Source organism: Cricetulus griseus, chromosome X (assembly GCF_003668045.3).
Source record: "Cricetulus griseus strain 17A/GY chromosome X, alternate assembly CriGri-PICRH-1.0, whole genome shotgun sequence".
In the NCBI taxonomy this organism is placed as follows: Eukaryota; Metazoa; Chordata; class Mammalia; order Rodentia; family Cricetidae; genus Cricetulus; species Cricetulus griseus.
In genome coordinates, this window is record NC_048604.1 from 21175114 (window position 1) to 21197797 (window position 22684).

General features: G+C 42.6%; 1 protein-coding gene across 2 annotated transcripts; it reads right to left on the reverse strand.

The window, feature by feature from the left end:
- Positions 1-762: 762 nt before the first annotated feature.
- On the reverse strand, positions 763-21453 carry Utp14a (UTP14A small subunit processome component). 2 transcript variants are annotated; one of them, XM_027433477.2, is made up of 15 exons: positions 21299-21453; positions 20004-20082; positions 18451-18521; positions 17503-17567; positions 16520-16662; positions 16140-16295; positions 10500-10619; positions 10307-10401; positions 9619-9742; positions 9456-9533; positions 8182-8569; positions 5093-5487; positions 4159-4352; positions 3944-4043; positions 763-1156 (listed from the first exon to the last, which is right to left on the reverse strand). In XM_027433477.2, the coding sequence occupies exons 1-15, from the start codon at positions 21325-21327 to the stop codon at positions 887-889; spliced, it is 2307 nt and encodes a 768-aa protein (XP_027289278.1). In that variant the 5' UTR covers positions 21328-21453; the 3' UTR covers positions 763-886. The 2 variants fall into 2 exon arrangements, with proteins under 2 accessions (XP_027289278.1, XP_027289279.1); XM_027433478.2 differs by having other exon boundaries at positions 20004-20079; positions 21299-21423.
- Between the last annotated feature and the right edge of the window lie 1231 nt (positions 21454-22684).

Genomic DNA, 22684 nt, shown 5'->3' on the forward strand with positions numbered 1-22684 from the left:
ATCTGAGAGGGGCTCCCAACTTTTACTACTTTGGCAGGGAGGAGAACAAGTGAAATCTGGTCCGTTGCAGGGAGTTCCTAAAGCTATTCTGAGTTGTTACTTTAATGCTTAAGGAGCTTCTTGCAGGATAGAATGTTTTATTTCTCGGAGGAAACAAAACCCCCCATTGAGCTATATCTCCCCAAAATTATACTCCACACAGCAACCTGAATGAGCTGGGAAGCTCGCAGATGTAAAAAGATAAGCTACAACTCCCAGGTTAGACCCCACTTCAGCTTGGTTCCATGACCAAACAGGATCCCGCTGTGGTTTGTACATGCTGCTTCCAGAATCAGAGTTAAACCACATAGTCCCTGATTATAAATTGGTATTGGGTGACATATGTAAACCAGAGACATGGATAAATTCCCTTCATTTTCTCTCTCTCTTTCTTGTTTTTTTTTTTCCAGACAGGGTTTCTCTGTGTAGCTTTGGAGCCTGTCCTGGAACTCACTCTGTAGACTAGGCTGGCCTCGAACTCACAGAGATCTGCTTGCTGGGATTAAAGGTGTGTGCTGCCGCTCCTGCCACCACCACCACCACCACCACCACCACCACCACCCGCCAAATTCTTCATTTTCATGACCAGCTTACAAGTCTTGGTAAGCAAAGGAGATGAAGTTCTTACAAAGTGCTAGGTAGACAAGTACAAAGCTGGGGTATCCAAAGTGTCTGACTTATAGAAAATGATTCAGCAGGGAGATAATACAAACGACAGTCAAGTTATAAAGGTAGAAATTCATTTATTTCTAAAATATGGCTGAACACAAGTGTATTAAACCAGTTTTGCGATTCATTTTGCAGCAAAGTACAAGCAGAGAAGCAATCAGGACACTCCTCTGACAGTTCAATCCATAGAACTTTTCTTTAGCTGTTTTTGATGTTTGGAGTGTCGTTTTGGATTGTTCTGCATGACAGACAGGTCAGACCTTGGGGAAGACCGGTAACCCACATCCTCTGCTTTTATGGGCTTGATAATATGGCCTGCCTTGGTGACAACCTTGGGAGCAGTCAGCTTTTGGAAAGCTCTCTGGGTGTTCCATGTGGACCCAATAGGATTCTGGATGGTCCTTTCAAATTGCTGATGGTGGGTGAACGGATATGGAAGCACCCGAACCTGGAAGGGAAAGAAGAGGGGTTCTGTGTGAGGCCTAGGGTGTACTTGTTTAAAGGTAGCTTAGAGGAGGCATCATGGCTCATGCTTGTAATCTCAGCATTTGCAAGGTTGACATCGGATCAAGAGTTTAAGGCTAGCCCAGTCCACATAGTTCCATTTTATGTGACAATCACAAGAGAGGTAAACTTTTGAGAGGCCAAAGCACCCCAGTGTTCCCATATAATCTTAGGACTGCTAATCTGTTTGGTATTAGGACCCAAAACCCAGAAGACCACAGAAGTCTGGCTATAGTAATTCCAAGGCTGCTAACCAGCAGGTGCTTCTATACAGCACTGTCCCTTCAAGGAGCCCTGGAGTATTTGTGCATCCTTAGGGATTCTGACCCTTCTATTCTTTTTCTGCTCTCTATTTCTCCTTTCTTTTTCTTTTTCTTTTCTTTTCTTTTTTTTTTTTGACACAGGGTCTAACCATGTAGCCCTTACTGGCCTGAAATTTGCTATGTAGACCAGGCTGGCCTTAAACTCAGAGATCTACCTTCCTTTCCCCTTTATGGTTGATGTTTTAAGGAAACCGAAGTTATGCTTCTGAATCCTGAATGCCTCCAGGTTCTTGGGCTCAGCTTCATCCTCTTTAAAAGCACCAGAAGATGCAGGTTGTAGGTTGGCCCTACTTGATAGCATCACTCATTTTCCTTGGCATCAACATGTGTCTGGACTGGGAAAACGATTTCCCCAAGTAAAGTAAGAGCAATGTGAGAGAACAGAACTCTTGGCTTCCTGGTCCTTGGCCTGTGCTCTTCTCCACTCCACCAGAGTGTTACCTTCAGTGTTCCCTACTGTCAGTACCGAAAGAAAATGGCTTCCTTTCCCCTTAGGCTAAGAAAATGTCTTATTTGGGTTGATGTTCTATCTGTGTATATTATTGAGGGTATGAAATAAAAAGAAAACTAAGGTCAGTTCCAGGTGTCCTCTCCCGTCGTGACACACTTCATTCTATTGCTCCTATAGTGTCTAGTTAATTAAGTGGTTCTCAGCCTGTGGGTCATGACCCCTTTGAGGGTCAAGTGACCCTTTTACAGGCTTTGCATATCAAATGTTTCATTGTGATTCGTAACAGTAGCAAAGCTAAAGTTACGAAGTAGCAATGAAAATAATCTTACCGTTGGGGGTCACCACAACAGGAGGAATTGTATTAAAGGGACACAGCATTAGGAAGGGTGAGAACCACTGTCTAGACCATCAACATGAGGAACTGTATTAAAGGGTCACAGCATTAGGAAGAGTGAGAACCACTGTCTAGACCATCAACATAAGGAACTGTATTAAAGGGTCACAGCATTAGGAAGGTTGAGAACCACTGAGCTAATTAAAAAGAAGAGGCAGAGTTGGGAATGCAGTTCAGTTGGTTGTGCTTGTCCAGCACACAAAGTCTTGGGTCCAATCCCCAGGACCACATAAGCTATGTGGCATATATCTTAATTCAAACACTTGGGAGGAGGTGGCAGGAAGAACAGATGTTCCTAAGGTCACAACAAATTCAAAGCCAAACTAAGCCTTACATGAGATCCTGCCCCCCCCCCCCAAAAAGCAAACGAAGAGTCTGGGAAACTCATTTCTCAATTGCTGTGACAATAGTGTAGTGAATAAACATGGAAAGAACTTCGGGAAAAGGCCACGAGAAGCACGCTCTTAGCTGTCACCTGTGATTTTGGCCCATTGGAGTACATTCCTCCTACAATGTGGGCCCCTGAAGATTAAAATCAGGTTGGCAGACTTGGCAAGAAATGCTTTTACCCACTGAACTACACAGTTCTTTTCTTTTAGAAGGACAAGTATACCTCATTTCAGTATTGTACTCATGAGGAGCAAACCTCAGGGCTGAAGGGAACAGGTAGGCTATGCAGCTAATGAAATTTTGGGGGGGTCACATGCTCAACCCAAGTGAATCCCAATTTCTCTGGAACTTCTGCCCATTTCGGAACTTGTCTCCTTTATGTAACTAACTCTACGCAACAACACTCAGTATTGCCTGTGCTATTCTAGAGGACAACGGGCATGCTCTAGTTTTTGACAGTGAAAACACCCCTTGCTAATCATTATTACTTTTATTTGGCTTTTTGAGACAGGATCTCAGGCTGTCCTAGAACTCAATCTGTAGACTAGAGATCCACCTGCCTCTGCTGGGATCATATGATTCAACTGAAAATCCCTTCATATTTGTGGACAGATACTGGTTTGTCATCACTTTTAACACGTGGCTTAAACCTTCTGGTTTCTGAATGTTACCTTGACTACAAATACAAGCCTAAGGCAGAATGGTTAATTTTTACTTTGGCAAGACTCATTTAGAGCAGAATGATCCGGGGTACCAGTTGAAACTGTGACTTGGGGGCTCTGTTACTGCTTGCGGATTCTCTTTTCAGCCTGAATCTTGTAGGTAGTTAGAACAGAACAGCCTGTCTGGTGATGCTATTCTCACAACCAGTCAGTGGAAAAGACAAATTTGATCTGTTGGTCATCATCACACATCCCAGGCAGGTATGCCCTCACAAGATTTAAGGAGTGATGAGATTAGGGATTAAAGGTGTGGGTCACACCCATCTCGTGGGATTTGGAGTCCAAGGCCAGCCTGGCATAAGCTGTCTCAAAAGCATAAAATAGTAAACAAACCACAAAAGGGAAAACATCACAATCCCTCTCCGGTATCCCACCGATTACTACAGTAGTTCTCTGAAGCATGAGAAGCAGGTAGTGGGAATCAGACAAGTAGAGAGTGCTCTGAACCTACCTGGTGAGCTGCAGCTTGGATGTTGCGCTTCTCACTGATAATCACATTGGGCAAATTCTTATCTTTTCTCGGAGGACCTTCAGGGGCTTTAATAAGAAACCTGGAAAGCCAAATAGTAAAAGGAGTATTCAGGACTTAGACAGAAGTGTGGGGCACACACTTCAGGGTGGGCTGGGGAAACTGTGCTCTTCTGATAGTCTTTTCCATTCTCTTACCGGCGTCTTTTCTTGGCACTGGGCTTCAGGTCCATCCCGCCCCACTCTCCCCAGCCAGGCAAGGTCAGGTCCATGTCCTTTGGCTTACTGGCCTGGATAGCTTCCCTCTTCTCTTTTAGGAACTCCTTGATGACATCATCCCCGGCAAAAGCCTCCTTTATCATTTGCTTTTGCTCTCTTTCCACTTCATCCTCCTGGGAAGAAACAAGAGCAAGAACAGCAACTTGCCTTGGGAGTGCTTCATGACAAGACCGAATCCCGGGTTGTGACATCTCAGCGCCCCCTAGGGGGAAGTACTGAAAGGACGACCGATTCGCAGTAGGAACCAATCAGGCAATCATGCTCTCGGATTTCCCTCTCTCTAGGGTGACTATCCTTAGCTCATCATCATGATACAATTTAAAACTTTCAATAAGGAACTCTTACGGTGGGAGAAAGGATGGCCTGGGTCAGCAGCAGAAGCTCCAAGTGCGGCCAGAATGTGAACTTCCAACAGTTTATATGCCAGGAAAAGTGGATGTGGCGCCTTGTCTTACTAGTTTTACTTAATTTGGGGTTGCAGCTAGGGCTGGGGTTGAGGGCAGATGACTGGTGTCAGAATTGAGGGGAAGGAACCTAACTGCCCTTTGAGTTCTCGAGCCTGAGATCCAGCCAGAGCTTTCAGTGACACCTTCTCCATTGAGGGCTGGTTGACAGTTTCCTCGGGAGCTTTAGTCGTTCAGAATTTAGGCTGCTTGTGTGGCTCAGTGGTGTCCACATATCTGCATATGCTAAACTGACACTTGGGCCCAGCCTGGCACCATGGTAACCTGGACCTCCTAAGTCTTGAAATGTATTCCCAGCAAAAGCAACCTTTGCTAGACTGTGCTGTGTCTAAGGACCTTTTCTGTTCTAGCTCCAGCCCCCACAAGCCTGAGACCCTGGCTCTGCTCACCAGCTCCTCTACTGTTGTGGGAACAGCCAGTGATGTCACAGAAGGAGTTCTTGAAGTCAGGAGGTTCTGTAGACTGATCATTTGCTCCTTCTTCTTCCCCTTCAACTGATATTGTGGGTTCCTCCTCATCTGCTCCCCTTCTACTGCAGCTCTAGGGGGCTCCTTACTTGGAAGACAGTCCTCGTTACCTAGTTCTTCTAGTTTCTCCATAGTTTGTATTCTTTCTGGCCTCTGCAACAAGAGAGGCTCCTCTTCCTCTAGGGCAGGTTCCTCTTCCTGGACAAGGAGAACAGTCTTTGCTGAACTCTCTTTCTGCTTCTTGGAGAGATGATTTTCCTCACTGAGTTTCTTAGACAATGCCCTCAATTCAGATAATACCTCCTTGCTGGTAGAATCTGGAGGGAAAAAAATAAAAGCTGTCAGAGAAGAATCTTGGAAGTTTCCCAGTTAACGAGTGCTTAGTACCACGAAATACACTCTAATGAGGACAAACAGTCCTATTTCACAGGTGACCATTAAGGACCAGGACTAGGGCTCAGCTTCCCCGTATAGTCAACTCTACTTGGAAAGATCACCTGAAGTTCTTATTTATTTTAAAAGTAGGGTACTGGAGATCAAACCCAAGGCCTGGCACCTACCAGGCAAACACTCTACCACCAAGCACCACTCCTATCCCAAATCTCCAAATTAAAAGAGAAAAAAAGGCATCAGTGACATTTTAATGGGTAGCACATCTGAATGAAACAGTATTGTACTTTAGGCTTCATGGCCTATAAAACAGCTTCTCTGGAGGGTTTTGTATTGACTGACCCAAGAATCCTCATTTTATAATCTTTTGAATGCACGCGCGCACACGCGCACACACACACACACACACACACACACACACACACACACACACACACACACATTTGAGACAGGTTTTCATGTAGTTCATATGAGCCTTGAACTTGATATGTAGCTGAGGATGACCTTGAAACTGATCTTTCCACCTTTACCTCCCAAGTGCTGGAACTACAGGCATGTACAACTATGCTAGCCTCATTTCATACTTTTTAAAAAAAGATTCATTCATCATATATAGTGTTCTGTCTGCATGTATTCCTGCATGCCAGAAGAGGGCATCAGATCTCATTCCATATGGTTGTGAGCCACCATGTGGTTGCTGGGAACTGAACTCAGGACCCCTGAAGATCAGCTAGTGTTCTTAATCACTGAGCCGTATCTCCAGCCCCCATTTCATACTTTTTACTTAAACTTATGTTTCTATATAAGTGTGTGTGTGTGTGTGTGTGTGTGTGTGTGTGTGTGTGTGTATGTTGAACATATCTCCCTTTCACTACATATCTCAAGCAGATTATATAACCTGTTCTATATGACCCAGTCAAGAAAAAATGAAGCAGCTGCTTTTTATACTAGAGGTAAGCTTCCATTTTGCAGCTACTGCCAAAAATCTGTAGCCTTAGAGCCTTGAGGGAAACAACAGCAACATACTATTTCTCCTAAAGTGCCCTTTTGGATAACTAAAGTTGTTTTCCTTCCCTGTGGCTTGAAGCTATTGTATCATTTTAGATCAGGCCTTCCTTGAGACAGGTATACCAGTATTTCTCACAAATAAATTTTCAAGCTCATTTTGATGGACTGGGGGAAACATCCATGGCTTCCTCATATTTTAGGGTATCACTTCTTATAATATGCTTTATAAAGTTTGGGGAAGCTCATATTTATTCTTAAAACTCTACCTTTATACTGCCATACCACAACCAACAGCTTCAAAATATTTATCTAGTCAGATGACCACCCCTGTTATAATTCATTCATTTATTTTTGCTTTTTTTTGAGACAGGGTTTCTCTGTGTGGATCTGGCTATTCTGGAACTCACTCTGTAGACTAGGCTGGCCTCAACTCCACCTGTCTCTGCTTCCCGAGCACTGGGATTAAAGACATGCCTCACCACTGCCTGGTTTATTTTTGCTTTTTTGAGACAGGGTCTTGCTACGTAGACCAGGCTGAGCTTGACTTTATAGAGATATACCTACCTCTGTTTGAGATAAAAAGGTATGTGCCACCATGACTGGCATCCTCCTCCCTCCTTTTAAAAAATTTTGTAAGAAACAGGGTCTCACTGTGTTATCCAGGTTATCCCTGAAATTCTGTGATCTGCTACCTGACACTAGCTGGGTTTATCTTTCTGCCCAGCTACTCCATCAGTGCAGCTCCCTCATTGAAAATAGGCATTTTACAAGGTATCCCAGGTTATCCTCAAATTTGTTAAATTGCCTAGGTTGGCCCTGAACTTCCTAGCTTAGTTTCCTAAGTACTGGGATTGTAGGCATGTAGCACACTTGTCTTAGATAACCAGGTACCCCCCCCCCCCAGTAAAGCTCTGGCTATACTGGCCTTGAACTCACAGAGGCCTCTGCCTGACTCCAGTGCTGGATCAAAGGTGTGCACAGCCAGAGCTGCAACACAGAGAATCCCTGTCTCAAAAAACAGAAGGGGAGGGGGGGGGGAGGGAGGGAGGGAGGGAAACGGAGGATATAGGGCAGTGGTGCAGCACTTGCCTAGAATATTCCCTGGAATCCCATCCCTAGCACTGCAGCACTCCAATAAATAAATGAACTTATATGCAGAACTATTCATTCTAGGGAAGTGCCACCCAAATACAGACACCTTCTCACTTTATAGACTCTAGACATGTGAAGCAGTTTAACAACTTCTCCAAATCTACCTGATGTCTCCAAGTAGGTGTAGATTTTGACCTTTACCATCTTACTAGATGCAAGTCTGTAGGCACCAAGAATGCTAAGCCACACCTTTTCAAGGCTAGCTTGGTAATGGCTTTGTGAAGATTATAAACCTCAAGAGCAGAAAATGTGTTTGAGCATGTTGCATTTGCTTATCAAATGCCTTAGAGTAAAAAAAATGGTTATTGAGAATCTAATTTTAGTTCAGGAACCTAGTACACACACTCCTCAAAGTCCCTAGAGTTTAATGACTATGTAGCATGTGTGGGTGGACATTCCTTTTTTCTCTCAGTCCATCTACAGCAGCAAGAAATTCTCCCTTCCAGCTCATCACCACTCACCTTTTGTTTCTTGGCCACTCACTGGCTCAGCATTCTGGTTGCACTTAGATCTTTTCCTAAGGGATCTCCTTTCCTCAAATTCTTTCAACAAAACATCTTCCTCTTCCACTGATTTTTCATTTCCCTCATTTTCAGAAATTTCATGGACCACAGGCTCAGACGGTTCTTCAGAGTCTGCCTGGATCTCATCCTCTTTCGCATCACGATTACAACTCCTGAGCATCCATGGATTGGCTCCATCCGAATTCATCTGTACTTCATTCACTACATCAGGAACTAGGGCTTCTTCCTCATCAGCGCCTCCTTCTTCCTCACTCTCTGAGACAACTTGGAGCTTCTGAGTCAGTTCCTTGTTCTTAGCCAACTGTTCTTGCATAGCTTGGCGGGCCTAGAGGAAGGAGTCCCCCAGCACAGGAGCTTTGTCATTAGTGACCACAGTAATACCTTTCCCCTCATTTCTTTTTTTTATTAAAGATTTTTATTTATTTATTATGTATACAACATTCTGCTTCCATGTATATCTGCACACCAGAAGAGGGCACCAGATCTCATAACAGATGGTTGTGAGCCACCTTGTGGTTGCTGGGAATTGAACTCAGGACCTCTGGAAGAGCAGCCTGTGCTCTTAACCTCTGAGCCATCTCTCCAGCCCTCCCCTCATTTCTTAAAGCAACCTCCATTCTTTTCTTTTCTTGTTTCCAACAGGGTCCCACTAGGTAGCCCAGTCTGACCTTGAATGGGCGGTCCTGCTGCCTCAGCCTTTCTAGCACTGGGTTTGTACGCATGTATCACAACATTAAGATCAAGTTGCTGCTTTATTTTTTTCTTCATTGTGCTGGGCTGGAACCCCAAGCGTTCACTATGCTAGGTAAGTGCTCTACCAATAAGCTACAAACCCAGCTTTTCATTTCACTTAGTATTTCTTACTGGTATCTAATGTTTAAACAGTACATATACATTTTTCTGTGGTCATGGAATAAAACAGAAAGACAAAATATCCTTAAGGAAGCAACAGGTGAAATACAATGATAAAAAACAAAAAGCTTCCCCTCCTCCTTTACTAGATTTGCCTTGAAATTCTTTTCCTTTGATCTTTTCCCACCCTTTCCCTCTCTGCCCAAAACTTTTTTCTAATGTTTTTTTTTTTTATATTTCTGTCTTTCATTCATCCTTGTGGCTTGGCTTTTCCCCCAGCTCTATCTCTGCTACCATCCTTGTGAACCGATTTTCTTTTTCCCTCCAATTCCATCTCCTTTTTCTTGTCCATCTCTTACCTCTAGGTCATACTTTGCCATAATTGCCTTTGACTTGGCCCATTTGCCACTGTTCTGATGCTTAAGGCTCATTCGCTCCTAGAAAGGAAGGGCAGAATGAGATCTTTAACAACATCCGGGGATAGTTGTTGGCAAAGGTGTGAAAAGCAAGAGGCAACCTCACCATCATTCTGGCTTTCTCAATCTTTTCCAGTTCTTCCAGTGCAGCGTTTGGATCGACCTTCCTCAGCTGTTCAAAGTCTTTTATGGCTTTCTTGGCCTTTCCTTTCTTCACAATTTTGTGGTATCTACAGGGTAAGAGAGAAGGTGTGGCAACTTAGTTTTATCTGAAACACTGAACACTGCATGCAAAAGTGCCCAGGGTATCCAAGGGGTTTCCTTATGCAGGTGCTAGAATGGCTACCACAGAGTTGGCTGATTCATAGGGAGCCAATACGGAACCTGAGAAGATGGACAGGACTCTCCGACCCTTTGGACTTGTGCAGAACAGATTCTCCTGTTTCTATAGCTCAAAGAAGGAACAGAACAGGTTCCAAAGAGGCAGAACGGCAAAAGAGAAGTCTGGTGGATTCCACAGCTGTGCAAATTCAGAGCTCACTCTGCAGAACCACTCCATGTTCTTTTGGAAGGAGAGAAAGTAACCAAACAGCCCTCTTCTTGTCAATGTCAAGTATAAATGCTAAAGCCAGAGGAGAGTGTATTAATGAAGCAGGCACAACTACATGAAGTTGGTTTACTCATTCATACTTGGGACTTCTTTTATGTGACCCTAATTGTCATGCTAAAAGTTCTCTCCAAAGAAGTTGTGATTAACCACACCATTTTCTTCTACAGATCCGCAGCTTCCTTACTTTTTACTTTTGATTTTCTTCATTCTTCGAGCCCTGGCTTCATAGTAGGACTGCAGAGCTCGGGCCCTCTGAAGCTCTGCTCGGCGAATCTTAGCCTACAATGAATGACATTTACAGTAACTCCTGGACTTGAAGTCAAATTCTGGGAGAACCTTAGCTTGCCTGGGTATGTGAAATGGTCCATGACACTTACCTCTTCCAGGCTCATGGCTCTGAGGGAGGCTTTTTCCACAGGAGTCAGTAAAGGGTCTGTCACTGGCTGTTTGTTCTTATGGAGGAGGTTAAAAACTTCCTGTTCCAGAGGGGTTCTTGCCTTAAGGAAGTAACAAAACATGCCAAATGTTAAGTTCTAGTCTAGCTGTTCAGAGCAATAGACAATACCTTATTTTATTCTGAATTTTAAAGATTGGCTCTATTTCCTTCTTCCTTTCTTAGATAAGATCTAGACCTAGCTAGCCTGGAACTCACTATAGCCCAGGTTGCCCCTGTAGCTTCCTGTTTCAGCTTCCCTAGCGCTATACTACTACACTCAGCTTGGGTTTCTAAAATTTCTAATCAAGACAACTTCCACAAGAGGACTCAGGTACTCTTTAATATTACTTGGGGGGATCATTTTCTGTTATCAATGATGAGAAAACAGAACTCCATTTTCTTAAGAATCTAAGCATGCTTCTCTTAAGTCAAATTCTGGGAAGAAAGCAGCATCAAATTGTCATGTTAATTTCAAAAGTCCAAAATTATCAGAATTAACAGTGATACATGCTTATAATCCCTACATTTGGGAGACAAAGGCAGGGTGATAGCTGCAAGTCCAAGGCCATGCTGGGTGATATAGCAAGCTTCTGACTCAAAAAAAAAAAAAAGAAAACAAAAGTTAAAAAACTCCCTTCAATATTATGTATTTATTTGAAGCAAACACCAATTAATTACCTTATAGATGGGAATCTCAGTCTTATATTTCAATAGGGAAAACCAGAAGGGAACTCTACTTTTTAATGTACTTATTCCTGCCTTGGCCTTCCAAGTGCTGGCATTACAGGTATGTGCCACTATGCCTGGCTCTCATCTTTTTATTTGTTACCAAGACAAGAACAGCAATTCTCAGTTACATTTTGCCTAGTAATTTATTTTATGGCAGGGTATGTGCATTAATTTTGTGACCATAAAAAATGTTGTCTTTTTAAAAAAATAGGACCTTCTTGGAATCATCTAGCTACCTTGTAGCTCAAATTTAACTCTACTCATTTTCTAATTTTGGTTCTAACTCCTGAGTTTCCATTTACTTTTGTATGATACGTGCTGTCTATGAAATAAACTGTGCACTAGTTATTCCACATGTCAATCAAAAAACCCATTTGCTGCTTGACTGACATTGTGAGAATGACTAAAATAATCAGGCCAATCAGGCCACGCTCCATCCTGACACAGCACAAAGACAGCCTTAGGCAACAGCCAGTCTCAAACCTCACATATTATGCATGTTTTTCTTCAGTAGCCACATGCATCATGGTCAGTATTAAACTTACAAATATCTGAGCAAACGCATAAATACCCATCATCACATGTTACATGGTGCTATTGATTTAGCCATAAACCTATTCTACTGAATGGTAAAGGTGCATGTTCTTCCATTTTTAGTATCTGCAGAAGTGATCAATCACCGGCTACAAAGTGATTTATATTACAATGTTGTAATCGCCCTTCAAATTCAATTCAATTTGCCAACATTTATTGATTTCAGCTACATTCCAGGCACTTGTGAGGGGTGCTAGGACTACACAATTAATTAAGATAGATCCTGTCTTCATAGAGCTCAGAGCTAAGAGACACAGGCACTACTAACAATGGAACATTAATGGGTTAAATGTTTTCTATAAAGGTAAAGCACACAGGAAGGAGCCTTAATTCTGATTAGGAGGTGGGTGGGTTAGAGAGGGAAGGAAAGAACTCTTAGATTTGGGCTTTGAGCCTTATGCACAATGCTTTCAAGATCGAGAAAAGTCTAAACAGACGAGCATAAACAAAAACACAGGTAGCAGGAAATGAGTTAGTTACCAGTATGTAAGAGAACAATGTGTTGTTCAGCACAGCTAAAACACTAGGCTTTTATTTTGCCCTCTAAGTGGATTGTCTTTGATGGATTTTAATTCCATGGCACACAGGAGGAGGAGGAGGCACAGGTGGAAGTCATAGAACAACTTCTGGGAGCCAGTTAATTGCTTCCACCATGTGAGTCCCGGGAATGGAACTCAAGTTGTCAGTCAGGCTTGGCAGTAGGCTTCCCTAGCACTGAGCCATTTCACTGGCCCATGATGGATTTCAAGTAGGAGAGTCACAAATTATTTTGTGTTTCAGAATGGAAATCCTGATGGTTGTGCGGACCTTGACAAAGGCAGCAAAAATGAAAATGAGAAATCAGGCACCTGGAGCCATAACAGGATTTGTAAGATTAGTCCACTGCATGTGCTAGGGAGGGGACAGCTAAGGGAATGGGTAGGGATCAGATGATCCAGGTTTTCAACCCAGGTGACCAAATAGGGAGTTAGGCTGTTAAAATGAATAAAGGTGGTGGTTAAGGCTTGGGAATCTAGAAATGTGATGCTCTGTTGGGACAGTTGACATGGAGACCCATGGAATGCCTGTTTTGTTATACAGGCTATGAGACTAGAGTTTGGGAGAGACTGAGAGTGACAGCCAACTCAGCTTTTACAGGGTGAGAATTAAAAGCCCCATGAAAAGCCGGAGAAATAAAACAGAAGCCAAGGATGGGAGACTATTTAAGAATGCAGTGTGTCAATGCTGTTGCCAGATAGGTTCAAGACTCCGAGGGCTTAGGATAAGGCAATTTGGAGGTCAATTACTAATGTACTTTGAGACAAGCAGAGAAGGACAAGAGGAGACAGTTGAAACAGCAGTGGGGGCCAGCTCTTCCCAAAGAACATTCCTCATTAGATTATAGTAAGATTCGCTTTATTTTGTAAACACTTAAAACACAATTTAACTTCGCAATTTTTTTTATCATCAACTTTTAAAAATTTTAGTTGGAGACAGAATGTTGCTAAATTGCCCTGGCTGGTTGGACCTTTCAAACCTCTACCCAAGTCTCCCAAACAGCTAGGATTTCAGATCTGTGCCATCACACCCAGCTCTGTGTCCCCTGAATTTGCCTTGAACTGGAAATCCTTGAGTCTAATGCTTGTAAGTGCAGTAGTTATAGGCATGAGCCACCATGCCTAGGCAGACCCCCCTTTCTGAGATGGGTCTCAAGGCAATCAATCGTCCTCTGCCAGTTTCCCAAGTGCTATGACACACAGCCCATCACTTCACTTTTTACAAGATCTGTTAGAGGTTCAGATTGGGTCCAACTGATGTATTCATTCTTTGTTCATAGCCTTTAAAATTCTGGTATAGGAACTAGGCATGGTGGTACATGACTGCTATTCTAGGCCCCTAAGAGGTTCCCGAAAGAGGACTCAAGGCCAGCCTAAGAAAGATATTACCTCAAAGCAAAACACAACAGCTAGTGTACACTGTGAACCTCTAATCTCCCATAGGGGTACTCAGCATTTATTTTCTTTCTCTCCCCTTTCCTCTTTCTGTGTTTGAGACAGAGTCTCACAGTGTAGCTCTGGCTGGCCTGGAACTCAGAGATCCACCTGCCTCTGTATACTGAATGTTGGGATTAAGGGCGTGTGTCACCATATCTGGGCTTCATGCAGCAATTTCTAATGATGAAATCCCTTTTTGAGTGCATACTGAGACAAAGGTTTAAAGAGGAACACTTTGGAAAATGTGGGTGCTGAATGAAAGGAAGGAGAGATGGGGCATAGGTTACCTTATATCCTTTATAGCACTTTGCAGTTCACAAATGCTTTCTCCTGCTTTGTCTCACTTAACTCTCTTCAGCTAGAGTTAAATGCTAATTTAGGAAACAAAACCCAAACTACAGCGCAGGCTTTTTTGATTGTCCACCTCCAGAAATCCTGTTCTATTATCCTCTTTGGTACTTTGAACTCTTAAATTGCCACACTAGCATAGTTTCTCAGGGATAAATCTTAGAATGAATGGCACAATATTCTCAAAGTATACCATACCGGCCCCACTCACTGATGAGGCTGGGCCTCTTTACTAACAGGGTACTCTTCTGTTAGCTCCCAGATTACGTTATCATTTGGGAAAAGCAAGGTGCACAGCAGCATATAAACTACTACTTTCTCCATCAAAAAAATCGGGTAGAAATCATGAATACATAAATAAAACTATAAATCAACAATAAAAACTTATAAAACTGGTTATTTGGGGGGCAGGCATGGAAGTAAAACTGAGCAGAAGGAAGATGAAGTTGGGTAAGATATCACTATTTTTCTTCAATACTTTGTTCTTGAACCCTGTAAATTGTTATTACCTCTTCAATTTTTCCTAAAGTCCCCCTTCATCCTTCAGCCACACTTTATACCTGATCTCTTTTTCATGTAGAAAAGGAAGAATCCTAGAAAGAGAATGGTAGTGACTTCAAAAATACTATAAGAAAACAGAGCTTAATCCCTTAATAAGTGACATTTGTTTAGTCATGGTGGCAAGCAATGCAATTTTAGTTAGCTTTAATGAGTTCAAATTCTGACATAAGACACTAATTTTTTTAGAAAGCACAAAGAATGTAACATCTTTGTGGCCAGATCTGTCTGTCTGTCTGTCTGTCTGTCTATCTATTTATCTATCTATCGTCTAAGTAGTTTTCTTTGACTATTTTTCTTTAAGACAGATCATTCTAGAAAAGTAGGCTGGCTGCTTTGAAGGGGTTGTTCGTGTAGTAAGAAATAGAGACTCTAGGGACCAATTTTGCCACATCATTCACTACTAAGCATCATTTCATACAAGGAGATTTCAAAACCACCAAAGTGGAAGAATACCTAATAATAAAGAAGAATTGTACATTAAAACCCACTCATGATTAGGCATAGTGGCAGGGGTCAGGGTTTGGTTAACACAGATTTCAAGTATTCCTTACCCCCTTCATGAGTTATTTGCGAAAGTTCCCATCATTAAACAAATATATATATGTGGTAGCACCACAACAAAATAGAACTAGGGGATAAGAAAGAAAACACAGGGGTTGGATAGATGGCTCAGTGGTTAAGAGGATCCACATGGCAGCTCACAACTGTCCAGTTCCAGGGTATCTTGACACCTTCACATAGACATACATGCAGGCACAACACCAACGAACATAAAATAAAATTATATAAAAGAAATTACATGTGTCCTTTATCTTGGCAGACTCACATACATGCACTTTATTTATTTATTTATTTTGGTTTCCGAGACAGGGTTTCTCTGTGTGGCTTTGAAGCCTATCCTGGCACTCGCTCTGGAGACCAGGCTGGCCTTGAACTCACAGAGATCCGCCTGCCCCTGCCTCCTCCTGAGTGCTGGGATTAAAGGCATGCACCACCAATGCCTGGCAACGCACTTTTTAAAATTGTTTTTGAGGCAGGGTCTCATGTAGCTAGCTCAATCTGGCCTCAAACTCCTGATTCTTCTGCTCCCACCTTCCAAATGAGGGATTTATAGCCATGTATCACCAAGTCCCAATCTTTGTCATCAGATGTCTTAACACTAAAACTTATAATAAAGCCACATTTTGAATACCATAAGCACAAAGAGAATGATTACATAGCTACTGTGTGGCTTGGCTATTATCTGACTGACAGTTAAGATATGCCATCTCCTCTCTCTTTTTCTGACTAAACGAAAATGACATAAGCTGGCATTCAGACTTAAATTACTCATTCAAACTGGGTGAAGGTTCTTGCTTGCATTTCGCTGCACTCACCTTCCAGTCACTAAACACATGTTCAATGGGAGCAAAGGAAGATGACTCCTTTCCCATGGGAAAAACCAGCTGCTCTGCTTCCCGATTCTTCTGAACCACAGAATCCCATTTGGAGAGGGTTTGTGAAGTTTTACTGAATGCCACTTCTCTGTGGATCTAAACCAGGCAAAGGACAGAAAAGGAAAGGGGCATGAAATTCGGCATCAAACTCAAAGGAATAATAAGAAACCAGGTGGCAGTGCTTCTTGGTGGCCTCCACCCCAATAATCAGAAGCCTAGATATGAACTCTTGCTTACTTCTAAAGACTTCAGCTGCTTCTACTTTACCCCTGCTCAGTTCAAGTTCTTTCCTTTAATGGGCCACTTTTCATATAACTTACCTGGTCAACCTCTGCTTTGTTAAGGGGTAATTCCAGAGTCTTCTTTGATTTGACTCTACTCAGTTGCTTTTTTACAGCAGCCAATGAGGGTGAAGGTTTAGCAGGTCCAAGCAGATCTGAAAGGGCCAATTTTTCTCCAGAGCCTGTGGAAAGGCCAACTTTCTGGTCAGTTTGGAAGTGAGACAAAAATCTCAATATAATGCAGGGAGTAGCCTGAACAGAATATGTTGATAGCCTCAGAAATGTACAGGGAAGTATAAATAATTCTTATTTCAATCCCTTATCCCTAGCCATAGTGACACCACTAATCTTGTACATTTCCAAAAATGTTTGGGCATAGAAGTAAGGAGAAAAAGTTGACTAAAAAGTCAGTAATTTACTTTTTTCCTGTTTTCCCTCAAGACAGGTTTCTGTGTACTCCTACTTGTCCTGGAACTCCTTCTGTAGACCAGGCTGGCCTCAAACTCAGAGATCCACCTGCCCTGACTGAATGCTGAGATTAAAGATGTGTGCTACCACTGCACAGCTTTTGTCTTTTTTTTTTTTTCGAGGCAGGGTTTCTCTGTGTAGCTTTGGAGCCTGTCCTGGAACTCGTTCTGTAGACCAGGATGGCTTCGAACTCACAGAGATCTGCCTACCTCTGCCTCCCGAGTGCTGGGATTTAAGGTGTGTGTCACCACTGCCCAGCCCAAACAATTTTAAAAAGGCTCCAATAAAACTGAATATCTATGTGTCCTAACTCAAAGCATCACGAGAGAACTGAAATGCAAAGGCAATTGTGAACATTAAAGAGCTATACATACATGACAGTTAAGCTAGTAAGAGATGCAAGGAACCATCCCTCAAGTCACTTTATGAAATAAGCATCCCACTGAGCTCCATGGGAGATACTGACCTTAGTATTTCTTCATCTGACTACTCTTTATGCATTCTCTCAGGTAAATATTTATGGCTTCATGCATAAATGCCCTTTTAAAACTTACCTTCACAACTAACATTAAACTCGGACACTTTCAGACTAGCCTCAGATCTCTCAGGCAATTTCCACCTAAAATTAGGAAAAAATGATATACTAGAAACAGACAAATTTGCACGAGTATCATAAGCACTTATGTTCATTGTTTTGTTTCTAAGATGCTGGAATCTAGGGTTTCATATATGCTATGCAGGTGTTCTACCACTGAACTACATCTTTAAGAAGAATACTTCTTTCTTCAAAGGCAGCCACACCCAAAGGCCCACTTTTGTCACAGAGTAACCAAAATGTTCCTAAACTTAAACTTAGTAATCTAATCCACCTCTCATCTTTTCATATAGACTCAGCCCTTAAAAAATACAATGTAGTATACTGCAAATGATTTAAGCACACATGGATATAAATTGAGGACCTGCCGCTTATAAATGGTTGACCACGAGATAAAATTTTAATTAAGTTCTTTAATGGGGTTAATTAATATGTATTCAATCCTTCAAAAGACTGTAGGTGTGAATTAAATAAAACTTCCAATGTGTGAATTCTAATACAGTAACAGCAATAAGGAAAACAGCCAACAGCAATCATACAGTTTTTTTACTATATTCGACACACAGGAACTAGGATCGTTACATGAGACATCAGTAGACATCTCAGGGAAACAGCTAGTTATAGGACTAGCAAGATTGCCTAAGAGGTAAAGGCCATTGCTGCCAAGACAAACTGAGTTTGATCCCTGAATCCCCCACATGGTAGAAGGAAAGAACCAACTTCCACAAGTTGCCCTCTGACCTCCACTTGTGCTGAGTTGCATATGTATATCTCCACATAAAGGAAGGAAGGAGGGAGGGAGGGAGGGAGGGAGTGTGGGAGGGAAGGAAGGAAGAAGGGAGGGAGGGGGGAGGGTAGGAAGACAGGAAGACAGGAAGGCAGGCAGGCAGACTGACAGGGATGTTACCTGTTTTTTCCATCAAGGGAACCAATTGCTTCCAGAAGCTTTTGATGCTTTCTTTCTCCATCACTGTCCCCCTAGATTCAGAAAAGGAAAACCTATTAGGACAATGAGAAGAGGGATAAGACAACTTGGAACCAAGTCCCCATAACATTTTGGTTATGGTTGGTAGAGAACAGGGGAATCAGATGAGATATTATATGACCACTTTAACCCAAGCTGGAATTGGAATTAGGAATTGTTTCAAAATCTAAACACTATATAAGGAATGTAGATCCTTAGTAACTTGGATCCTAGTACTTTGGCTAATGTCCTAACTGATTTTAAGAAAACTGCCGGCAGGTGGGGTGGGTGGGTGGGTGGTGGTGCACTCCTTTAATCCCAGCACTTGAGAGGCACTTGTGAGTTTAAGCCCAGCCTGGTCTACAGAGTGAGTTACAAGACAGCCAGGACTATTAAGCAGAGAAACCCTGTCTCAAAAAACCAAACCAAGCTGGGCATTGGTGGCACACGCCTTTAATCCCAGCACTCGGGAGGCAGAGGCAGGCGGATCGAGGCCAGCCTGGTCTCCAGAGCGAGTGACAGGATAGGCTCCAAAGCTACAGAGAAACCCTGTCTTGAAAAACCAAAAAAACAAATAAAAACAAAAAAACAAACAGACAAATAACCCCCTCTCCCAAACAACACCCCCAAAAACAAAACCAGCTTAGGGGAGGGAATGGGAGAGGGGGGAGGGGAAACTATGGCTGGTATGTAAACAAATAAATAGAAAGAAAACAGCTTCCCAGCACTGGCAGATCTCGAGTTTGAGGCCAGCCAGGGTGGTTACACAGAGAAACCCTGTCTTGAAACTGTATCCCCCATGGTGTTTTTTTTTTTTTTTTTTTTTTGGTAGCTTAGTGGCTGCACAGGAATCTACTGCTATTTTAGTTATCATCTGCAGAGAAACCCTGTTTTGAATCCCCCAAAAGAAATAAGCTGAAAATAATGTTTCTGCATGAAGGTTTTTTTTTTTCATACAGAAACATTAACCATTCAAGTCATAACCACAGTTGTCAAAGTGGCTTTTTCTTAGGAGAAAATACTGTATCCCCTACTTTTGAGACAGGGTCTCACTATGTAGCATTGGCCAGCCTGGAACTCATTATGCTGACCAGGCTGGCCTTAAGATCCTGGAGACCCACTGCCTACCAAGTATTGGGTTAAAAGTGTGTGTCACACAGACCTTCATAATAAAATCCCTTAAAAACTAACAAAGACAAGCTCTCAGTTCACAGCCTAGGCTGGCCTCAAACTCAAGGTCCTCCTGCCCTAGCCTCCCAAGTTCTAGGATGACTACCTCCATCCCTGAGGGTCTTTCCTTATCATTAAAATCCATACTATTTTACACAGGAGGTAAAGCAATTTAAGTAGCTTTGTCGGGGAATTAGGTTTAAAATTCAGATAGCATTGGCTGGAGTTTTAGTTACCCCCCTTCTGCATACATCTCTTCAATCCTCTCCTCTCCAGGAGTGTGTTGTTCACCCTAACTTTGAGTGAGTTCAACATTTGTCACCCACCTCATCTTCACTGGCGCTCAAGGGGTAGTTGGTTGGCAAATCCACTAGTTCTTCCTGCTGGCTCAAAGCCAGAAGGCTGCTTTAAAAAGGTAACATAGAAATATTAACATGTGAACTTGAAATAAGCTTGTTCCCTAACTAGAACTAATAAAATAAAATAAAATAAAAAAAGAGAAATATTAACATGTGAAATAACCCTATTGAACGTCTAAACCAGCGGGTTCTCAACCTGTAAGTCGCGCCCCCCTCAAGTTGTCAAAAGACCCTGTCACAGAGATCGCTAAAGACCATCGGAAAACACAGATATTTACATTATGATTCAAAAGAGTAGCAAAATTACAGTTATGAAGAAGCAGCAAAGCTAATTTAATGGTTGGGGGTCACCACAACATGAGGAACTGCACTGAAGAGTCGCGGCATTAGAAAGGTTGAGAAGCACTGGTCTAAAGCAATGCATTCAGTTTGTTTTTCAGTTCTGAGTAGCCTTATCTGAGAAAAGGTGTAAAAGCGCAACAGTTAAGAGCACCTTTGGTAATTTTCAAGATCTTACATTTTGACCGAAGTCAAGCAACAACTCCAAGGTTAATAGTAATTGATGACGCCATTCAAATCCGCAAGATTCGTTAGTGATAGGCACCGCATTTCCCGTTGATGCCGGCACCGCATTTCCCGTTGATGCCTTTGAGGTAAAGGCAGTTTCCTAGTTAGCCTTTTAAACATTCTATTAGCGTTTCTCTGCATCTTGTACCAGTCAGGTGCCTTGATAAGCGCAGCCTATTCAAAATGTAATCTTGACCATTTGTCAAGAACTTGGGAGCATACTGAAAACAACTGAGTACGGGTTTTTAACGAAGGAGATTGACAATTTTCTAGAAAGAGTCTAGTTTATCTCAACATTTACTAGGCAAACATTAACAAATGGACTACATTAGATTTTCTAACGTCGAGAGAGAACCCATGAAATACCACAGGGGAGGATATGCTGTGGATGACTCTCACACAACTTGGCACTGCCCGCGCAGGTCGCGCATGGCAGAGGCAGAAAATGGGCACGTGACAAATAAAGGGAAACCAACATTAACTTTGTCAAGAGACAGTCTAAACAGCGATGCAGTTAAAGAGCCGAGAAACAGAGGCACAAAATCAACTTAAATTAACGGATTTTAAAGGATGAATCGCAGATACATTTAACTACTGGCAGGGTCTTGGGATGATTTCCAGAAGGTGGCTTCTATTTTCCCTAATCCAGGAAAGTCAGCCCTCAAAGAGACCCGGGATTTCCCTTTACTTCTTACCCCTTCGCAGCTTTGGTCGTGTTCATCATTGTAGCCTGTCTCTCACATGGGTCAAGAGCGGAAACCAAAAAGAGAGCAAGTTACTAGCCTGCCGCAAAGCAATTTTTGCTTCCGCCAATCACACGCGGCAAGAAGCGTCATTTCCGCCCAGGGAGAGGCTGATGAAGAATTAAGAGTCCTTTTAGGATTGGCGGGCGTAAAAACCCGCTTGCCTGGCAGTGGGCGGCAATGACGGTAGGCGGGACTTTGCATTCCCCATTCTTTGCAGAGCTCTTTAATTTCGCGGTGGCGACTTTTTAGGTCCTTGGTTTTCTTGTTGTCCAAGATGGGTGAGGTGAGGGCGAGGGTGTCCGAGCCCCGCTGAAAGCTAAAGAAGTCCACAAACCCTCCAGGACCAAACCCCACTGGACTGTGCCACACAAACTCATCACTTGCCAGCCCCAAGCTGTGGTGAAGTCCCGCATAGTGGTGCGCATAGGACCAGAAGGATCGAGGGAACATGAACATAGCAAGCGTCCTCCCATCATTTTCTTTAATCAATTTGAAATAGAAAACAATCTTATTTTACGTACCAATCCCAGTGCCCTCTCCCTCCCGTCCTCCCATGCCCCATCCGAAGTTTCCTCCCGTCTTAAGGGAAAAGGATCACTTTTGATTCTGCATACCTGTGATTGCAGCCCGACGTTCTCTTTTCCTATGCAACAAAATGTCATTCAAAAATGAGGTATTGAATTATTACTAGCACTGGGAAGGCAGAAGCAGGAAGATACCTTACATTTATTTCCTCAGGGGCTACATAATGAGAGCCTAACACACACAATGTTATTTCATCAGAGCTGTAGCTCACTGGTAGAGTGCTTACTTCACAGGCATGAGGCACAAGGTCCTATTCACAGTTTCAGCTGTGATTGCAGTTTCTCACCTCTTTGCAAACATTCTTCTTGTTTGAGACAAACTGTATATAGTTCTGGCTAGCCTTCAATTGGTGGCCCTCTTGCTTTACCATTCCAACTGCTGGAATTACATGCTTGTGGCACCACATCTGGTCCAATATTTCTTTCTTTTTTATATAAAGCTATCTATGTGTGTGAGTGCGCGCGCGTGCTCGCGCGCGTGTGTGTACACAATACTGTACACATATGGAAATCAGAGGACATCTTGTGGAAGTTCCTTCCACCATCTAGCTTCAGGGAATTAAATTCAGGTTGCAAGGCTTGAGGTGAAATGCTTTTGTCCACTGAGCTACATTGCCAGCCTGAGACTTCTTGCATGAACATATTCTTGTCATTTCTTTTAGGTCATTTCCATTACATTTTCTCAACGATTCCACTGAAATTTCTTATGATCAGTGGCACTCTAAAATTCTTAAGTAAAATAATACTTCTT